At 40.6% G+C, this 19,307-nt stretch overlaps 1 protein-coding gene across 2 annotated transcripts in view; it reads left to right on the plus strand.

The window, feature by feature from the left end:
• Nucleotides 1-19,307, plus strand: part of Thsd7b (thrombospondin type 1 domain containing 7B) — an 831,070-nt gene that overhangs the window by 725,966 nt on the left and 85,797 nt on the right. For both annotated transcript variants that reach the window (XM_052736826.1, XM_052736827.1), the window contains exon 16: nucleotides 14,181-14,314. In XM_052736826.1, coding sequence (XP_052592786.1) covers nucleotides 14,181-14,314 — 134 coding nt within the window. The remainder of the gene's footprint in view (nucleotides 1-14,180; nucleotides 14,315-19,307) is intronic.

A 19,307-nucleotide genomic window follows, 5' to 3' on the forward strand; every position in this document is an offset into this window, starting at 1 on the left:
CAGAGGTTGATTAGTGGTTTGCTGATGGGGGAAGAGAAAGGGCAGACATCAGGAAGTGTCTGCTGAGTTAATGTGTGAATAATCCAAAAATACAATCTCCAGAGCTGAAAAGATTGCTCACTATTTAATCTTATAGAGGCCCTGGGTTTGGATCCCAACACTCATGTGGCCATTCAAAGCTATCTGTAACTCCAGTTCTAGGGGTCTGATGTCCTCCTCTGGTCCCCATGGGCTCTAAGCACACACATGAAACATGTACATGCATTCAGACAAACATTCACACCCAGAAAATTAAAAGAAAATTTAAAAAAAAAAGAAAACTTACAACCTGTAACTGTGGTTATCAGATATTTATCTTCAATCCTGAGTCACTCTGTGAGGTCCATCCACTCCTTTCTTTGTATTCCTCATCAATATTGTTTGCCTTAAACAGACAGAGTAGGTCATCCTGTAGTAGTAAATGGTGTGATTTCAATTAAGTGTTTTAGCATAGAAGGATTTTTTCTTTTTAGAGAGAAACATCCCACACTCAAGAGAAATGCCAAGAGTTGACATGACCGCGGGACTGTAAATCTTTCTTGTCACTTTATGAGAAACAGTGAAGCTATTTTGGAGTAACTTGGGTGGTTTGCTGGCTCAGCTGTTACTCGTTGGGCAGTCTTGTTCTTAGCAGTTTATCAAAGCTTGGAGGGTGTGAAAGCATAAAAGTTTAAGGCATGCATTTAATTTCTTTCCTTGCTTCTCCCAGACTTTAAGGGTGCAGTGTTAGCAAGTATTTAAAGTTTATTAGATCAGACTCCTTGGGAGTTCAGGTACATTTTTTGATGGAGAAAATGAGGCTGATTTGCAACTTCAGAATTACTTTGCCTTCATGTCGTAATAACACACAAAATAAATGTTACTTAATACAGTGAATTGTTTTGGTTTCTCAAGCACATGGACCATTGCTACACATCTCTGAAAATGGTAACTGTTAATGCCAGGTTATGAGGAGAACAGCTAGGCCCATTGGAGCGGCTAAATGGGTGGCCTGAAAATCAATGGCAGAAGCTGAAAAAGAGCCCTCTTCTCACAGCTTCCTCTAGACTGGTTTGCTCACCGTGCACCACACATCATCTTTCACACGATGTAAAAGCTCACTTCCTTTTCTGAGATGAAGCCGCCCCCAGAGAGGATTGTGTTATCTGTTTAACGGGAGCCAACCAAGGAATTCTACAGTGAAGGACAGGAATCCAATATCAACAAACTGCCTGATGATTCCCATCCCCTAAAGTGACCTGAAGATGTCATTTTATCAATTAGAAGTGGTGTGTTACCTGCCTATATTTTAATAGATATCCCTGCCCCAAATGTTTGCCAGCTCAGGTCTAGAACCTCAAACTCTATGCTTTCTAGAACTTGCTCCACGTGCATTGACATGAAACTTTCATGAGTCCAGCTCACACTGACACTGTATGCAACATAGGTATTGCGTTAAGACATAGGTACTAACTTCTGAGAGCTCATTGTCACTGTGAACCACCCACCCCATGCCAACAGGGTCTGCTTTTAGTTGTCCGTGGTGAATGTTGAATAATCCTACTCTGAACAGAATGGAAACAAAATTAAATGGAAGTTTGTGAAATAAAATCATCAATCTATTTTCTTAGCTAACCTAGGACATCCCTAGTCAGGCTAAGAGAGTGGAGTAATATTTCTCAGTTACTGTCAGCAATACTCAGATAAATCATAGGTGGATGTGTTTTGGATTCATGTAAATGTACAAAATATTAAAGGTCGTGGATTCACTTGGATTTCAGCTTTCCAGAACCATCCTAATGTGGGGTCGGATTACTAAAGCAATTAGACATGAAATCGGGCCAAATGTGTCAATTCTCACACAATCAGTGAAAGCGGCAGAAGTTTTAGCTTCTGGTGACAGCGGCGTCCAAGCATGTGACCTCAGTGCACTGTCCCACAAGTATTTCTGACATGTTTTACTCATTTATTGTACATGCCAGTGTGTCCTTGCTATACACAATTCTGTCTGCTGTCTTCCTTTCTTTCCTAGTGGGCCAGAGCTTGTATTTTTGTTTCTGAAAATGTGACATAACATTTTCAGTTTTCAGACATAATCTGCTGGCGAATTTTACATTTTAACTTGTTATCAAAGCCAGGCTTAAGAAAGCCACCCTCTTTGCACGAATGAGTAACTCAAACATTCTGAATCACACATTTTATAGCCCCGGTAACTTGCTCCTTGTACTAACAGCTCCACTGACCAGGAGTTGCGTCAGCAGGATCACCAGCTATTTTTTCCCCCTCAACCACATAAGTTTCCTAGGAAGAAAGCCAAGCAAAGTTGGTTCCAGACAATCATTTTCTGCTCAGCAATATACTTCTGCTTTTATTCTGTGCTGAGACAGAAGGCTGCTTCTGTCTTTATCTCTCTCCATTATTGGCTGCCTCAGAGGAAGAACGTTTGGAACAAAATGCTCTTTATTCCATAAAACTGAGACTTTCAATTAGTCCTTAATATGTGTGTCGGACTGATAGAATTAGAGTGGAAGTCAGAGCCAAGATCCCGATTTATCAGTTTGTGAGTGAAATGCCAGGGGTTCCATTACTCAATCAATCCTGCTGCTCTTACAGAGGTCAGGCTGTGCACTTCATGGTTATAAACTTCCATTTCTGGCTCTACTTTCCACTTTACCTTCATCCTAAACAGATCAAGTTCACTATGAAAGGGCCTATACTACAGATGCAGATTTTTAAAGTGCTTCTGTACTACTGTGCCTAGCCTTAATCTCTAACATATTAGGGGTCAATGCACTTAGAGAGCATCTTATCCCACTTTTCTATGGGAGATTAGGACGACCACGTTTGTTTGTGTGTGTGTGTGTGTGTGTGTGTGTGTGTGTGTGTGTGTGTGTGTGTGTGTTTGGTGTATGTATGTGCGTGTGAGAGAGAGAGAAAGAGCAAGTATGTGTATGTGTGTGTGTACATGCAGACACATGTAGATATTGGTAGCTGGTAGCAAGTGTCTACTACATAAAGGTCTTCTTAGGGGTATTTTAAATCTTTAGAATTTTCCGGAACAACAAGGTCACAGTAATAGGTCCACCTTCTGGAATGGTGCCATAATCCCTTCTTTTGCCTCCTACTATGAGGACTACAGCTTCATTTTGAACATTGGGCAAGTTCACAACAATGTAGAGACTGGAATATTTTCTTTTTCACTTCTTTAAAACTTAGTCTTTCTAGGCGGAATAAAGGACACCATCATAGTTTCTTTTTATTTACCTTCTCATTTCCTCGTAGTCTGCAGATGAGTAGTGCTCAAGAACTCTGATGCATTTCATAGTCTGGAAGGTTTGTTTGCCGTGATGATGAACAGACTGGAGAGCTGGGCTGAGGCCCCTAGGGAATGACAAGGATGGTTCGAAAAGGTGGTTCCTGCCAATTATGGGCTTTCCTTTTGGACTAGCTCCTGGAATTGAAATCAGACTGAGTTTGGGTCTTGTTGCTGGGAATGGTAGTCAGTTTGAAGCAAATCTTCAGAAGGCTGGATTGCTTTCAGGTCATACCTGGTGTGGGATTTATCCCAGGTAAGCCAACATAGAATAAGGAATAAATATGTTATGGGGTGCTTTTCTCAGCCAGTACCCTGGAGTTACCACTGCTCTTTTCATGAGGATGGGTATTCTCTAGAATCGGGAGCACGTGGGAAGCCCGTGCCCTTCCTTTCTCTCACTGGGTTATAAAAACCTGAATGCTCCCCTCCAGTCTAGAATACATTAAACTTAAATGATTCCAAAGAGTCACACCGCTGTTTTGACTGTCTCTTTCATTTTCACTCCTGCATCTTGCAGTATCTTCTTCCTCATTATGTGTTAGAAGCTTCCTGAGACCACTGACGAGAGTGATCCTGAGGCTCAGATGCTCATTAACCATTGACCGTGAGCTCGTGCTGATACTGCACCAGTTCCCTGTATCCTCAGCCTTCCCACTCACTCCCAACCCCTTCACCTTCAAGCAGATTTATTCTGTCCCACCTTTATTTGGAATCTATCCTGCTATGACTATCAAAAGTCTTGTAAAATCCTACTTAATTGTTCTCCCATTTTCTGATCCCATCACCTACAGTCCCCACGCTTCATCCTTTATGAATCATGTAACAATTACATTTAGATTTCTGATTTTTTTATTATTATTAACAACCCACTTGTCCACAACAGTTCAATTTAGATTAAAACTTAGGAGGGCTATTAATCCTTATGCATTTGAATTTGATAATCTAACCACACATTTACAGGACTTCCTGCCTAGGGAATGAGTACCTTGGGTTATGTTGCTTCCTTATTCGAACACTTTTTATGATACAAATTGCGTTGTTTTCCCAGGGATTCTCCTTTGGCTTCTTGCACACACAGGAAACTCTGAGCCACTGGAAATAGGAGTCCTGAAGTCCCCACTCCCTGTGAAAGTCAACAGAGAAAGCTTTTCCCTTCAAAGCTTTCATTTCCTAGAGAATAAAAAGCTGCAAGCATGAAGTCAGGCATGTTCTCCCTGTCTTGATAAACACCGAATACCACTAGACATTTTTCTGATTAACTTACCATTAGAACAGTGTTCCTTAGAAAATAGACCTGTTAGCCAATGAGTATTTTAGCCCCACCTATTCCTCTGAGTTATGGGGAAAATACAGTGCCTATGTTATCTGCAAAGGCATTCTCCTTTTTATACTTTATTTTATCTCTCTTTTTCAATTTCTTTCTTTAAATTATATGTATGAGTATGCACATACATGTAGATGGGAGTGCAGGTACTCACCAAAGTCTTAGAGGTTGAGCTACAGGCATCTGTGAGCTGGGAACCAACTCTGATCCTCTTTAAGAGCAGTGTGGGCTCTTAACCGCTGAGCCCTCTCTCCAGCTCCCAGTCTCTTTTCTGTTACCACAGAGAAAATTGCTTTCTTTGTGGATTTTTGGCTATGATAGTCTAGGAAATAGGCTTACTACCTGTCTACATGTCTGTCTGCCTGTCTGTGTATCTATTTCTATCTACCATTCTATCATATATCTATCATCTATATCCATCATCCATCAATCATCTAATTATCCTATATCTTCCATCCACTGTCTGTCATTTCTATCTATAATCTTTTTATCATCTACTATCATCTATCCATATACCTACCAATCTATCCATCATCCATCCGTTCTTACACTAAATTGCAAACAATATTCCGTGTACTCTATCTAAACTTCTCTGAGACAAACATTTTCTTCAATTTTTAAACAATATTATTGTAATAAGAGAACTAAATATGAAACCTAACCTTTTAAAGACATTCACATGTGCCACAGATTTGTCATCTATGGGCATGGTACCATGTGGAAGCTCTCCATAACTTCCTTGTGCAAAGGAAATTTTACACCCTTTGATTAGCAATGCTCCATCTCTGCAGCCCCATCCCCCGGCTCACACTGTTCTATTCTTTGCTTGTGTTTATTTGATTATTTGAGACACTTGGTACAAGTAGAATCATGCAGCATCTTTCCTCCTATGATTGATTTCTTTCAGGTCTTTGTGTTTGTGATCTCTTTTCTATTCTCTATTGAAATACCAAGAATGTGCCTCATCCAGTATTTTCTGGAAGTATCCATCATTGCTGCCATGGTGTTGCTTCTTTTCATTTGAGTTTGACAGATAACTGTAATCTGTTCTATGAAAATCAGAATGGCCACCGTGGCTGGAATCCTGGCATTCTGTGCTCAATCCCCACACCTCTCATGATTTCATACCACACAGAAGATGTCCATCAGAAGCATCTCCTGAAAGAGTCACAAAGACATTCAGACCCTAGGGGGAGATTCCTCCTCATGTTATATTCGTTGTGATTATCTGTCAAGGGCTGTGGGGCAGAGGTAGACTTTTTAGTTCAACTTCCCCACATTGCGTAGGTTAGTATGATTTCTCTGCTCTGTGAAATGGTGAGTGTGCATGCATGCATGCTACTGTTGTCCTTGTAGAATCCCACAGTTTATAGGGCTGAAAAAAAAACAATAATTTATGTTGGTGACTGACTGTTCTTTATGGTGCATTTCACTTTAAGACCATGATTTATTTTCACATTCACTTAAATAGCATACAGGAACAATCACAAATCAGCTATAAATGAAGATATATTATTACAGGTAGAGTATTCTCATCTGAAATACTGGGTCATGATGTGAGAATTTGTTTTGAATTTGCAATGTTGTGTCTACATATTAAGATGCCTTGGGGATGGGAACCAAGTCCACACAGGAAAATCATGTAAACCATGTGGTGAAGTAAGATATGAAATGTTTGACCTGTGATATCATGTGGGACTCAAAAACTTGTATGTTTTGGAATATTTTCGATTCTGGATATCATACTAGGGATGCTCAAGGTATATAGAGTTTCTTAATTAAATTATTTGTAGTTATTTGTCGTTGTCAATAATCTAAACTATGCCAGCACAGGTAACTCTGGGCCTTTAGATGAGAGTCTTACAACTCCTCTTTATTAGCCACATTCTGTAGTGGCAGCATGATACTGTGTGACATCCCTGAAGAAGGAAGGGTGCATGGAAGAAATGGATACATACGTATTCATGCACAGTTTAGGATACCTCAGTATTTTCATCCTTAAGTAGAGAGAAGTAGATCTATGTTAATCATTCATGTTGTGGTCACGTTTTCATTTCTATAATAAATACCTGGGGTGGGGAGGTACTTTTAGCCACCAGTTTTTATGACTGGAAGCCTAAATAGCACACCCTATTACAAGGCCCCCTGGGCTGACTTACCCCATGGATAGGATCTATGTCTTTCTGTACTTGTGTGTTCTTCTCTGATCCTTATGAAACTACCACAGCTTCAGAAATAACAGCTCCTGACGAATGACCTAATCTAATCACATCTTGGAAGCCCCACTCAAAAACTGATAGTCACATTGCATTTCTACTCTCAATCTCATGATCAAAAGACTTTGGGTCCTGAATCCCTGCATGCCCTCAAAGTCAGTAAGGGACAACTGCATTCAAAACAAAGCAGCACACAGTTTTCCCTTAGTGAAGGTGTTCCCCTTGATATTGAGTACTCAGTGTTAAAAAGATGAATAACGTGGCCAGGTTTGGTGGGACAAGTCTTTAATCTCAGTGCTCCACATGCAGAGGCAAACAGTCCTCTGTGAGTTCAAGGCTAGCCAGACAGGCAAACAAGGCTATATAATAAAACCCAGTTTAAAAAAAAATCATTGATTGGGCCAAAAAAAGACTCTACACCAATGGGAAGGAAGAAAAGAGAAGAGAAAAAAGAGGAAAATGGCATTCAGGGTTTCTCAGAAGGAAAAAAAAAACTCCCATTATTCCTTAAAAAAAAAAAAAAAAAAAAAAAAAAGGTTATTCTGTGCAGAATTCCTTTTACCAAAATCTAGTCAGTATTGCAAATTTAGGGTAAAGCCTTCTTGATAGTCAATGTCTTACTTATGTAAAGGGGTGGCAGTTTCTCATCTTTTTTAGTTGTTACATAATAGCTAAAAACAACTAAAGCTTGAAGAAGTGAGTTCTTGAGCTGGGGTGTGAATGTGGCTGAGAGTTCCACTTTGGAGATGTCTTTTCCCATCTGCATTGTCTGCTCGGCTTGTTCCATGAGGACCTTCTGCTCTTAGCTTAGGTTTGGGAAATTCCTAGTGAGAGATAAGCTAATTCAAATGTAATGGGGCTCTCAAGTTAAATTAAAATTTCATTAATCAGAACAGTGTCACATCTTTTGACAAGAGATAATACGAACGTGGCTCAGATTACATTGTTCAATGAAACTGCAGATAAGTTTGGTGTGTGAATTCCTTCTTAGACTCTGCAAAGCCCAGTTGGAAACTATGGGGAGATGGGGACTACAGCCACCAACTATTACTTTAATAAACATCTTATTGTTCAATGTGTTCATCAATAGATTTTCTACATAATACTCACTTAGCATTGTGAGGATTATTTTTAATGTCAAAATTGAAAATATATGATGCGTACCTAAAGTCAGTGGTGACTCTTAACCAGCCCGGTGTGGTGGCATTCTGAGGATGTCTCTGCCAGAGCCATGCCGATGAAGAAGTTAGCCTGTGATAATGCCTGGGAAGTGGAGGGGAGCCCAGCCTCAGATCAGCACTTGAACTAAACTGACAATTGCCAACACTTCTGAGCACCGTTCACTTGACCTAGAAAGAATCCCCAAAGAAAACCAACTCCAAATTTTCCTGAGAAGAACCCCAGCACAAAATCAGAGGCAGGATGATTTGCCTGTAGATACCAATTTAAAAACATTTATGGCTTTTTCTCTTCAATCCACTGTTTTAATTAAAATAACTCCAACCACTCTAAAGACATATGTCTGCTCTTGGTTCAGTTTCAGAAGTTGGTTTTTTAAGAAATATTCTGGCTTTTTGAAATTGTTAAAGGAGCCTTCATACCCAAAGGTTAAGAATATATTACTTTTGCAATTTTTCTATATAAAGGAATTGACATTATCTGATAGACAACCTCATATACTTATTTTATGGTTTTTCTTTTGTAGGAATTTTTAACTATAACTATCCCTCAGTATCCTCAAGGGGCTGGTCTCAAGATTGTCTGCAGAAACTAAAGTCTATATGTTCAAGTACATTGTGCTAATAGCATAGTATTAACATATTGGTTGTGCACTTTCTCATGTATACTTTAAGTCAACTCTAGATTACTTATCACACCTAATACAATATAAAGGATATAGAAATAGTTGTTTCAGTATTTAGGAAGTAATGATAATGGAAAAACATCTTACAGATGCAATATTTTGTTTTTGAGTACTTGTAGTGTTTAATTGGTTGACTCTGTAGCCTGGAAACACAGAGAGATGACTACCAGCATCATCCTCACCACTGAGGAAGCAGGCAGTATTCTTAAGCTTTGAAGGTGAAATGTCCTAGACAGGCTCACAGTTTAGACACCCTCGTTGGTGGCACTGTCTTGGGAGGCTCTGTAGAGCAGTGGTTCTCAACGTCCCTAATGCTGCCACCCTTTAATACAGTTCTCATGTTGCCGTGACCACCCAACCATAAAATCATTTTCATTGCTACTTCATAATTGTAATTTTGCTACTGTTATGAGTCTGTTTTCTGATGGTTTTAGGCATCCTCTATGAAAGGTTCAGTCAACCTCTAAGGAGTCAACCACAGATTGAGAACCACTGCTGTGGTGCCCTCCCTCATCCCCTGTCCCCCAACCCCCACCCCCATTAGTGCATAGAGCCTTGCTGAAGGCAGTGATTCAGAGGACTGTGGGCCTTGAGGTTTTGTAGCATCTCCATGACTCTGCCCTGGCCCTGCTTCCTGACTGATGACCAGATACCACCAGCCCTATCTCCTGCTGCCACAGCCTCAAGCAGCGTCTTCCCTGCCATGATTAACTGCAACTCCAAGCCATGAGCCAAAATTAAACATTCCCCCTTACATTGCTGGCCACCAGGCATTTGATTACAGCAACAAGAATGTCACTAATACAAGTTATCTCTTGGTGGCTGGTGTTTTGCTGCAACATGCTGAGCAGACAATGCATACAGGAAAGAGATATCTCCCGAATGGAACTCTCAGCCACATCCACGGTCCAGTTCAGACATTTGCTTCCTTAAGCTTTCATTGTTTTTAGCTATGTGTAAGCATCACAACAACCTTGTCAACCGCAAATGATTCTGATGATGAAGACTTCAGGCAGAGTATGTTACATATAGGATCATTGTGGTACCTTTGCTGGTCATGATAGCACAATTGCACAGGATGTGGGCACAGGGGCCTTCTGTCTGGTGTTCACCACCACACATATTACATTATGCACAATCGCATACAAGCTAGACTGATGAAACTAGAAACAAAAGCTCTTGGAGTCATGTGATATTTTAAAGTCAGGATGGAAAAGAGTGAATGTTATTAACTAAAAGGGAAGTGTTTGGTAAACTGAAGAGGGGAACCTGCATAGAGAAAAAGTAGAAGCCATGGAGGAGAGAGGGAGAGGGAGAGGGAGAGGGAGAGAACATGGACAGAGAAAAGCTAGAAAGTAAGTTCTCAGAAGGACTGGGGCTTCATCAGAGGTAGTTTGTTCACATTTAGGATAGAAGGAAGCACACTGTGCTAAGGCTTTCAGTACCCTTAGAGATCATCTCATCTCATTGTAGTAGGACAGAGCCTGGCTCTGACTTGCCAAGATCTTTGGTCCCAAATGGGCCTTATAACAGATTATTAAATTGTGCTAAGTACCCGGGGTTGAAGCTGGAGGTCTCGGGGCTGAAGAGTCTACCTGGGTCCTCACTAGGAGTTTATTGCAATAACACACCAGAGGCTGTGAATACATCCTTTCCCCTCCTTTCTGCCCCCCTCCATTCCTCCTTCCCTGCCTCTCCCCATCCTTCCCTTCTTTCCTCTACATTTATTGATCGTTTTTTACCATGTGGTTATTTATTATTTTTAGGCCCTTAAACTCTAAGGTTGTGATATCCAATAAAAACAACCCCCAAGCCTCACTGAGATCCTACTACCAAGCTTATGCCGAGGAAGTCCATCTAGCTGGAAAGGGGTCTCTGAAAGCACTGCTTAATTAAACTGATCCATTGCAGCAAGTACAGTTTTATTTCATGAATATTAAAAGACTGACTCAGTGAATGAGTTTATGATATGAATCTAGAGCTGGCAAAATTATAAAAACCCAGGTCCCCAGCGAAGACGTAATAAATAGGACTCATTTCTAGGAGAATGAACTGGTGCCTCTCTCAGAGGATTTAGAGTTTTCAGCAATGTAGTTAGCATCTATGGCCCCATTAAAAGCTGTTATTTTCCCCTAATTTGTGCCATTTAGAACTGATTTTCATTTAACTTTCCCACGGCTCATTTCTCTCCTGCAGAACATTTTCATATGATTCCCTGATAAAGTCCACGTGGTAGCACATTTCATTATAAAGCTATAATAATAAAATCAGCACCGACCAACAGCAGCACACAGTAGTCAGAGCAAAAAGATGGCAGGGAGAAATCAGAATCTGTAGAGTTAATCTTTATGTTTGAAATTCCTGTTGCATTCTTACCTAATGTGGGTGGTTTTGAAACCTCCCCGGGGGGAGGGGGAGTCCTAGCCTGATGAACAAGGGCTTTATGAGACAGAGCTCATGGCTCTCTTTATTCCACATCTTCAGGAAAAGGCAACTATCTCCTTTGCATTGCATGTTATTGTCCTTTGTAAAATACTCCTAGTGCCATAGAGGGGGCTGCACTGGAAGAATTGAATGAAAGGCATTTTACAAACTGAGTACCTTCAAAAATATATTTCAGTTTATCTAAGGCTCATTAATATCCCCTTTCACTTCATATTTTATGAAATAAGACCTTCCAAAACATAGCCTTTTTCTGCCTCCTGCCAAAGACTGATCTCTCTCTCTCTCTCTCTCTCTCTCTCTCTCTCTCTCTCTCTCTCTCTCTCTCTCTCTCTCTCTCTTTTCTCTCTTTCTCTCTTCTCTCTCTCTCTTTCTCTTCTCTCTCTCTCTCACTCTCTCTCTCTCTCAAACACATATGTGAAAAGTATAAATTGCGGGTTTTTTTTTTTTAGTATATTCTCTCAGTGTTAATTAAGGTCCAAATTATACAGATTATTAATAGAACCACAGTGAAAAAATATTAAGGTACTGAGCGAACAAGAGGTAATGACAGACAGGTTAGAGGTGATCCTTTCATGGACGTTTCCTCCCCAGTCATGTACACTGCAGCCCTAACCACGATGCTAGGCTGGAGTATGTGGTCCTTGACAGCACAGACTGTGCAGACAGAGGTGTTAGATTTATTTGGGCATTGAGAAGAGGACAAGCATTTGTCAGGTCAGCGAGAATGAACAGCATAAACAGGATTAAAAGAGAGACAATGGTCTGGGAATATAGCTCACCAGTACAGTACCTGCTCAGGCTAGACAAAGCTGTAGGTTTAATTTTCAGCACTAAAAATAAACCAAAATGAAATGTACCTATGGAGAAGGGAAAACATCAAGTAACCCCAGGAGACTGGAGAATCTCTTTGAAGAGGTGCTGGGTTTTATACCCTTAACCAAGAAGATGGCTCATTATCTTCCTCCACAGACCTTCTCTGTGCCTTGCAGTCGTCTCTCATTGTGGTTAGCTTCTCAGAGCACTGGAAAGTAAGGAATAAAAGACAGCAAACCAATGCATGCCAAGGCAGGTACATGAATCTGAGAAGTTTTTCATTTCCCATCTGATCTTGGGGCTTACATGGGAGGGAGCGTAGTGTAGAAGTATAAGCTCTTCCCAGTATTGGCAGCTTAAGAAAACTGGGTATGCTGCATGAAGGATTTCCCACCCATTTTCTATTCAGTTTAGCTTTCAAAATTAATTTTGATCTATTTCTTAGTTGCTTGAAGGAATTCCTTGTGCTTTCTTGTGTCTCATATTAAAGTGTTCATGAAAATACATATTAATATGCATTAAAGGATATTATAGACAGATAACACATAAATTCTGAGAAAGCCTCATTTTCTTGGTGTGCCTGGGTCGGAAAAATCCTTAGTTGTTAGCTGAGTGTCTGCCTGATAGAATCTTGCCATTTTGTTTTGGGAAACTCTCCTCTCCCCTCTACTGTCCTGTGAGAATGAGAGCAGACTTTTCACAGCTGTAAGTAGCTGCCTCCTTATTCTGCTGTCGGAAGGCTTCCGACCCTACCACTCCATTCTTGTCAGCATCCACAGGAGGAAGGTATTTTGTTATTACTTAATTCCTCTCTTTCCCCACATCCATTTCCCCTTCTGTCTTCCTTTCTCTTTTGATTTTGCCCATACATATTCTTCATCCTGTGTTCTTTTTCCTTGTGAGCTCTGTGTGCCAGGGCTAAATAGAATTCCATGGTTAAAAATAGTTCCCAGCATTGTGATTCCTAAGAACTAGGGTCTCCAATCACTTTCTCCCATGTGATTTCGGTGAGCATGCTGGCAGAGCTCCAATCTTCCTCTGATTGTCCCATTATACTGTGCTTTTCCTTGCATTTAGCAGGAACGTATAGGCTGTGTTTCTACTTGGATGGCTCCGCCCAGTCTTCTTCTACAATTTCATAGAATTAGAAAGGAGGTCAGGGGAAGATACTGATATTTAACTCTTGTAAAAGGAAAAGCTTAATTACGTCTTTGGTAAGAGACCGCATCCCTCCTTTTCACTCTGCCTGTTTCCAGAGTCATCTCTGTGAGGCAGAAGTTTTTATTTTCCCTATGCCTCTCACACTACAAGAAGTCTGCATCTGCGATGAGAAGCAATGAATGTTCATTGCAGTCTCAAAGAGACCTCAGTTGCCTGTGATGTACTGCAATACATTCAGGGCAGGCTTACCAGGAGCAAATGCCCAGGAAAGAGCAGCAGAGTTCAGTGTTCTCACTGCTTTATTTTTCATTATAAAATTATAAATATCCTGAGCAAGCATGTCAAATGAGTAACTGACTATCAGTATCTATCTTGTAATGTGTGTGTGTGTGTGTGTGTGTGTGTGTGTGTGTGTGTGTGCACACGCACAAGCATATTCATTTTAACTATTCTCTGAAACCATTCTACAAATAGCTACATTCCTATGAAGCCACAATGCTTAGGAAGCTGAATGATTGCCTGTTAGCATTGATCATTTAGGGGCAAAAAAAAAAAAAGAAATTTCCAGTGTAAATAATATCACTTTTCTTACACATTCTAAAACCCCTTCATATTCAAGAGTAAATTTGCCTTACATGTGTTTGTTTCAATTGACATGTTAAAGTACATCTGGGAATACAATATGTCATCTAATTGAAAACTGGCATCTGATAGATATGAGCAAGCTCTTTGAGGAAATAGAATGATAATGGAATTCCTGCTCCTGGTGCAGGAATGGCTGTCCTTTGTTCTCGTTTGTGAAGGCATACCATCAGACTTCAGCTGATTTCCTTGTGTGCTTCTTCAGGCAGCTCACTAAATTCAGAGAAGTCAAATATGTCTTCCTTTGGGGGGATGTAATTTCGCTAATGGGCCACAGTGTCATTTCTCAGGTTATGTTCACCTGGCATCACTAAAGGATTTTCTATGACTTGGACAGTTTTACGTAAATTTTTTTCTTTCTTTCTTTCCTGCTCTTGACAGGTTCATGAGGCAGTCCCATGTTACAGTGAGTGCAATCAATATTCCTGGGTTGTAGAACACTGGTCTCCATGCAAAATCAACAATGAGCTGAGATCTCCACGCTGTGGAAGAGGAACGCAATCTAGAAGAATCAGGTGTGTGATGTTGAGATAGAGCATTTGTGCCCTTCATTAGAACACTGGTGTTGCTATCCAGATACTGGATGATATCCATTCCACATCCTATGACTATGCTCAACCTCAAGAATCCATGGAAGCAAGTGTATCCCTCCTTCCCTGTGAGCAATGGGAAGGCCTCTACAGTCCACCATCCATGGTCTTTACTATTTTCTGATCATACTGGGGATAGTCCACTGCAAGGAACAAATAAGTGTCCTTCCATTGACTCCCAGCCACCACTGCTAACAAATCAAGAGGTTCTCACTGCTTTTTCCATTTCTCATTTCAGCACCGTGGTTAGTGTATTTAATGGCTTTTAAACTATTTGGGGATGCCATTACATCACCCTGAAAAGGTTAACTTAAACCATCCATGATTAGCCCCAAACACTAAAATTCAGTCAGATCTATGAATAATATTTATTCATCTATAAAATAATTATTAATTCTGGGTCTCTCTGAGGAAGCTTGTCAAAGGATTTTGTCCTATATATTAAGCACCAGAAGCAAAAACAAAATATGCCCGAGTTTGCCAAGTCGGTACATGTCAAAATAGCTTGTAACCAGAGAACAACTGCCTTCATCACAAAGCATAATAGCAATAAAATGTTACCATTTGGACAAGCAAGAGCTAAAGTATTGATACACAACAGGGTGTAAAATAAGAAGAAAGATTAGCGTCATCCATTACCCACCTGAATAGCATAGGGCATTAGGTTTTCAGATATAGAAAACTCTACTATAAAAGATGGACAGCAGCGGAGTCAGATAGCTGTCTGTTAAGGTAACCATTAGCTGGAAGCCTGTTACCAAGGTATATCTTACATGTGTTGACTGTGACCTTGGGGAGGCTTCATCATTCAGTGATTCACCCCATGATGGCCACTTTAGCAGTTCCAATGCTCCAAAATCTCAGAAAGGCATGCAAAAGTGACAGCTGATGGCAAAATTGTAAAGATGCTTCTTAATAGCCCAGGCAAAAGCAACCAGAGAACCCACTCCCATTCCTTGTGTCCACTGCTGCTTTGCTCCACAGTCTCTTCGACTCAGGTTCTAGTGGACTTTGGGCTTTAACCATTTCTTTGTCAAAAACTCTGCCTTGTGTCATAATCTCACAGGATTGTGAAAAGTTACTGGCCAAGCAGGTTTATAATGTAGGCTGACAATCCCTTTGCCTCTTTGCAATTTTAAAAGGAAATCTTAGGGAAGATAGAAAGCTTTAAGAAAACCAATTGCTACTTAGAGAACTCTTTCACACTGATGGAGGAAGACACAGGCAACTAAGTTCCTTGCAGCCATATCTCTCAGCTCATACATATGCAGCCTGATACAGTAAAAACAAGTACATAAATAATACAACTAACAGATGTTCCTATGTGGCATACTAATTTTATCCCTCCACAAAGCCATCTGTCAAATTGCTAACCCCTGGCACCTCACACTGCAATGGAGATGAATGAGATCGGGTAGTTAGAGGAAAATGAGGAAGTATATCTGCCCTAGTCCAATCTGAATGTGCCTGCATGAGAAGAGACTGGGGCGGAGCATGGTGGTGTATTTGGGAGGCAGATACAGAAGGAATGGAAATTTGAGGCCATCCTGGGCTACATGAGGCCCTTTCTATAATGCAAAATAAGATGTGGAGGGGTAGATAAGGACACAGATACATGCAGAGGAAAGACCATAGACAAAGGGGGAAAGAAAGCACCCGCTAACAGTTTGCTCTCAGATGTCTAGGTTTTAGAATGAGGAGAAAATCCATCTGTATGGCCTGTGCTACCTTCTCATGATGTCTTTCTGTTTGCTATGGTGGCCCTAGCTGACCAGCACATGCTCACTATTAATGTCACATGCAAATATGTGAACCAAATAGTCCAGGTACCTTGGACTACAAACTGCGGTTGATCTTAGTAAGACATGGTTGCAATGAATGAAACAGATTATCTCTTCTCTTTCTTACAATCTCAGTGCTAGAATACTGTTTCACCATTTGTTCATGACTCTGATAACTCTCTCCGTATTCAAACTTCCTATGTCCCAGACATGGCTCTTGGTATAGGAAATAAAATAGTGAACAAGAAATATCTATTTCCCCAAGGAAAAAGAAAACTGACAAAAAAATACATAAACTAATATAAGAAGAGGTGACTTCTCTTTGAAATGGCAAGAATAAAACTAAAATGGGTTTGGGGTTGTTGGGGTCCTGTTTTAGAGAGGCTGGTCAACAAAGTGAAATTTTGGCAGGAACTTGAATGAAATGGGAGACCTGCCTGGATGTGAAGGAGAATCCTCAGGGAAAGCAGCGTGCAACAATGCTTCCTGACTTGATGGGAAAATAACCAGATGCCCCACATGGCTGGTGCTGGTGTGAAAACCATGTTGTGTTCTTAAGGAAGGCAAAGGCGGGGCATTATTCTAACTACAGTATGAAACCATGAAGCTATGAAAGGTTTGGGGTAGAAGAGAGGTCCCATTTATACCTGTCCAAAAGAATTTACCTAGGGGTGGTACAGAGAAGGTTCTGAAGGGTACAAAAAGTTTGGAAGCAAAGGTGTAGGTTTGAGGCCATTGCAGAATTCCAGGTGGGAGAGTCTGCCAGCTGAATTTGGCTTGATAATGAGAATGTCGAATTTAGAATAAATTTCAAAGCTACAGAACATGGTATATGATGATTAAATGGCCATAGAACAGGGAAGAAGGAAATATAAAGATTGTTAACTGGCCTTATCAACAGGAGGAATGGTAGTACCATTTGTTGAACTGGGAAATGTGAAAAATCAGGCTTGACAGGAAAACAAGTTAGCTTTCAAACACCGTTAAGTTTGAGATATGATATTAGCTTTCCAACTGATCTATTATTGGCTGGTGTTCAGAGGAGAGATTAAAGTTATAAATTTCACTGCCATTAGCTTATAAATTTGGTATATGTTGATAACATTTTGAGCCCTGGGTAACTCTAACATTTGTAAGTTGGAAAGATCCTAAGAGAATGTTTCTAAAATTGGGACTGAGAAATATCCAGAGGAGCAAGAAGAAAACAAAGGGAATAAGAAGTCAAGCAAGAGGGTTTTTCTTAAAGAAAGATGTGGTAATCAACTGTCTCAAATGCCACTTAGTTCCCTGAGATAAGCACTGACCGCTGAACTTGGTGGTGCGGAGTCTCTGAATGATTCTGATAAGAGGGCTATCTGCGATGGCAGCGGAAGCCTGACTAAAGTGGCTCAAGATGGAATAGTGGAGGGGAGAAAAGGCAGGAAGTGTTGACAGTAAACATAGAAAATGCCTAAAAGCAGTTTTGCAGCGTTTACGTGAAGTGAGTGATTGCTGAAGGGGAGATGGGCAGGGAAATTGATGACATGGGATATGTAATAGATTACTGGATTTCATCTGGGAACACCTTCAATTTCAGTCTTCTTAAGTCTTTACTTGTGGACTGCTCAGAATCCCTGAAAATGCTTCTTCTTCAATCATGAATGAAATAGATAATTCTAATAGCCAGTATTCTGAGAGCACAGTGAAAAGATTTCTACTGCAGCAGAGTGTCAGCACCCAAAGATATCTGCATTCTCATTCCTGGAATCTCATATGTTGTCAGGCATGACCTTGGTAATGACCTTGCAGTGGGACAACAGCTCTAAGCTGTCTGGGTGGGCACAGTTTGTTCATAAGGGATTTTAAAGTGGTAGAGGGGGGCAAGGATGAAGAAAACACGACAACAGAAGGAAGACAGGAAGAAGTTCAAGGATTCTGCTCTGCAGGTGGAAGAATGTGCCACCAAAGGAAAGACACTGGCCTCTAAAGCCTAAAAAACCAAAGAGACATCTCTAGAATTGCATCTCTGTCATCCCCTGCATCTGCACTCATGCCCTGGGAAACCAGTGTTGTATGTCTATGCTCCTCAGGTATAAGACAAGAACTTTCTATTGATTAAGCTACTAAGTTAGCAATGGTGTTATTTTCAGTAGGTAGGCCTCTACTGAAATTCCTGCTGAAGTCTAAGGTCCTACTGAGAGTTCCTAATCCAAAGACATTTGGGACCTTCTCTAGATATTAAACCTTCAGTTACTCACAGGGAGAGGAGAGAGACAATCTGTGCATTATGGGAGGGCATCTGAGGGTCTAGATACCTACTACACACATTTTCAAAACACCTCTAGTGCTTTACCCATCTTCACCCCAACACACCAACCTCAAGTACTTGGTACTAAAAATTCTAGAATTTTCTGTGGAGGTTTCTATAATATAGATGTAGTTATTTTAATTATTGTCTCTTAAAGGTTTACTATCCAATATGAGCCATTTAATCTGTGCAAATATCTGGTGTCTGGTGCCCAGCAGTAGGGGATATGCCTTTCCATACCCCATTACTATGAACACAGTTTGTTCATCAGGGTCTGCAAAAGTAGAAAGAAGAAAAGAGGAAGGTGTGACTACAACAGAATGTGACTCTTGTCACCATCACCATTAATTGAGCTCTGATAGCACCTCCCTTTATTACTGCTTTTGTGATATATTGGAAGTGAACAGAAATCAATCCCTATGTCCACTGGCTATCATTAGCTAGAAATCTTACTTCTCTTTCTCAGTGAAACAAAAGAGCATCAGCTCAGTGTAGGCAATCTAGAAAGAAAGCACTTTCTAGATCTCTCAGTTTGTCCTGTGAAAGACACTGAAGCCATTCTATGGACCCTCCTTCTCCTGTTGACTCCTAACTCAGAAGTGGGAACCCAGAGCTGACTGTGTGCCAGGCCTCTCTGATGGAGACATTACCCTTTCTTTCTTTCTACTCACCATGCTCTGTTACTCTCCTGTATACAATGGTTAGGTTTTTATTACTTCACTCATACAGCTTGTTTCATTTTCCACCCCATTTCCTAAAGTTGTTTTTTTTTTCATTGTAATGTATTAAAAGAAACTATTTTGGTGAAAGATAGCCTAATTGGGGAGGGGGCACCACAGTGCTTCAGAAC

The sequence above is a fragment of the Peromyscus californicus genome, unplaced genomic scaffold, assembly GCF_007827085.1.
Source record: "Peromyscus californicus insignis strain IS unplaced genomic scaffold, ASM782708v3 Scaffold_14__1_contigs__length_90479793_seg_2, whole genome shotgun sequence".
NCBI classification, from domain to species: Eukaryota; Metazoa; Chordata; class Mammalia; order Rodentia; family Cricetidae; genus Peromyscus; species Peromyscus californicus.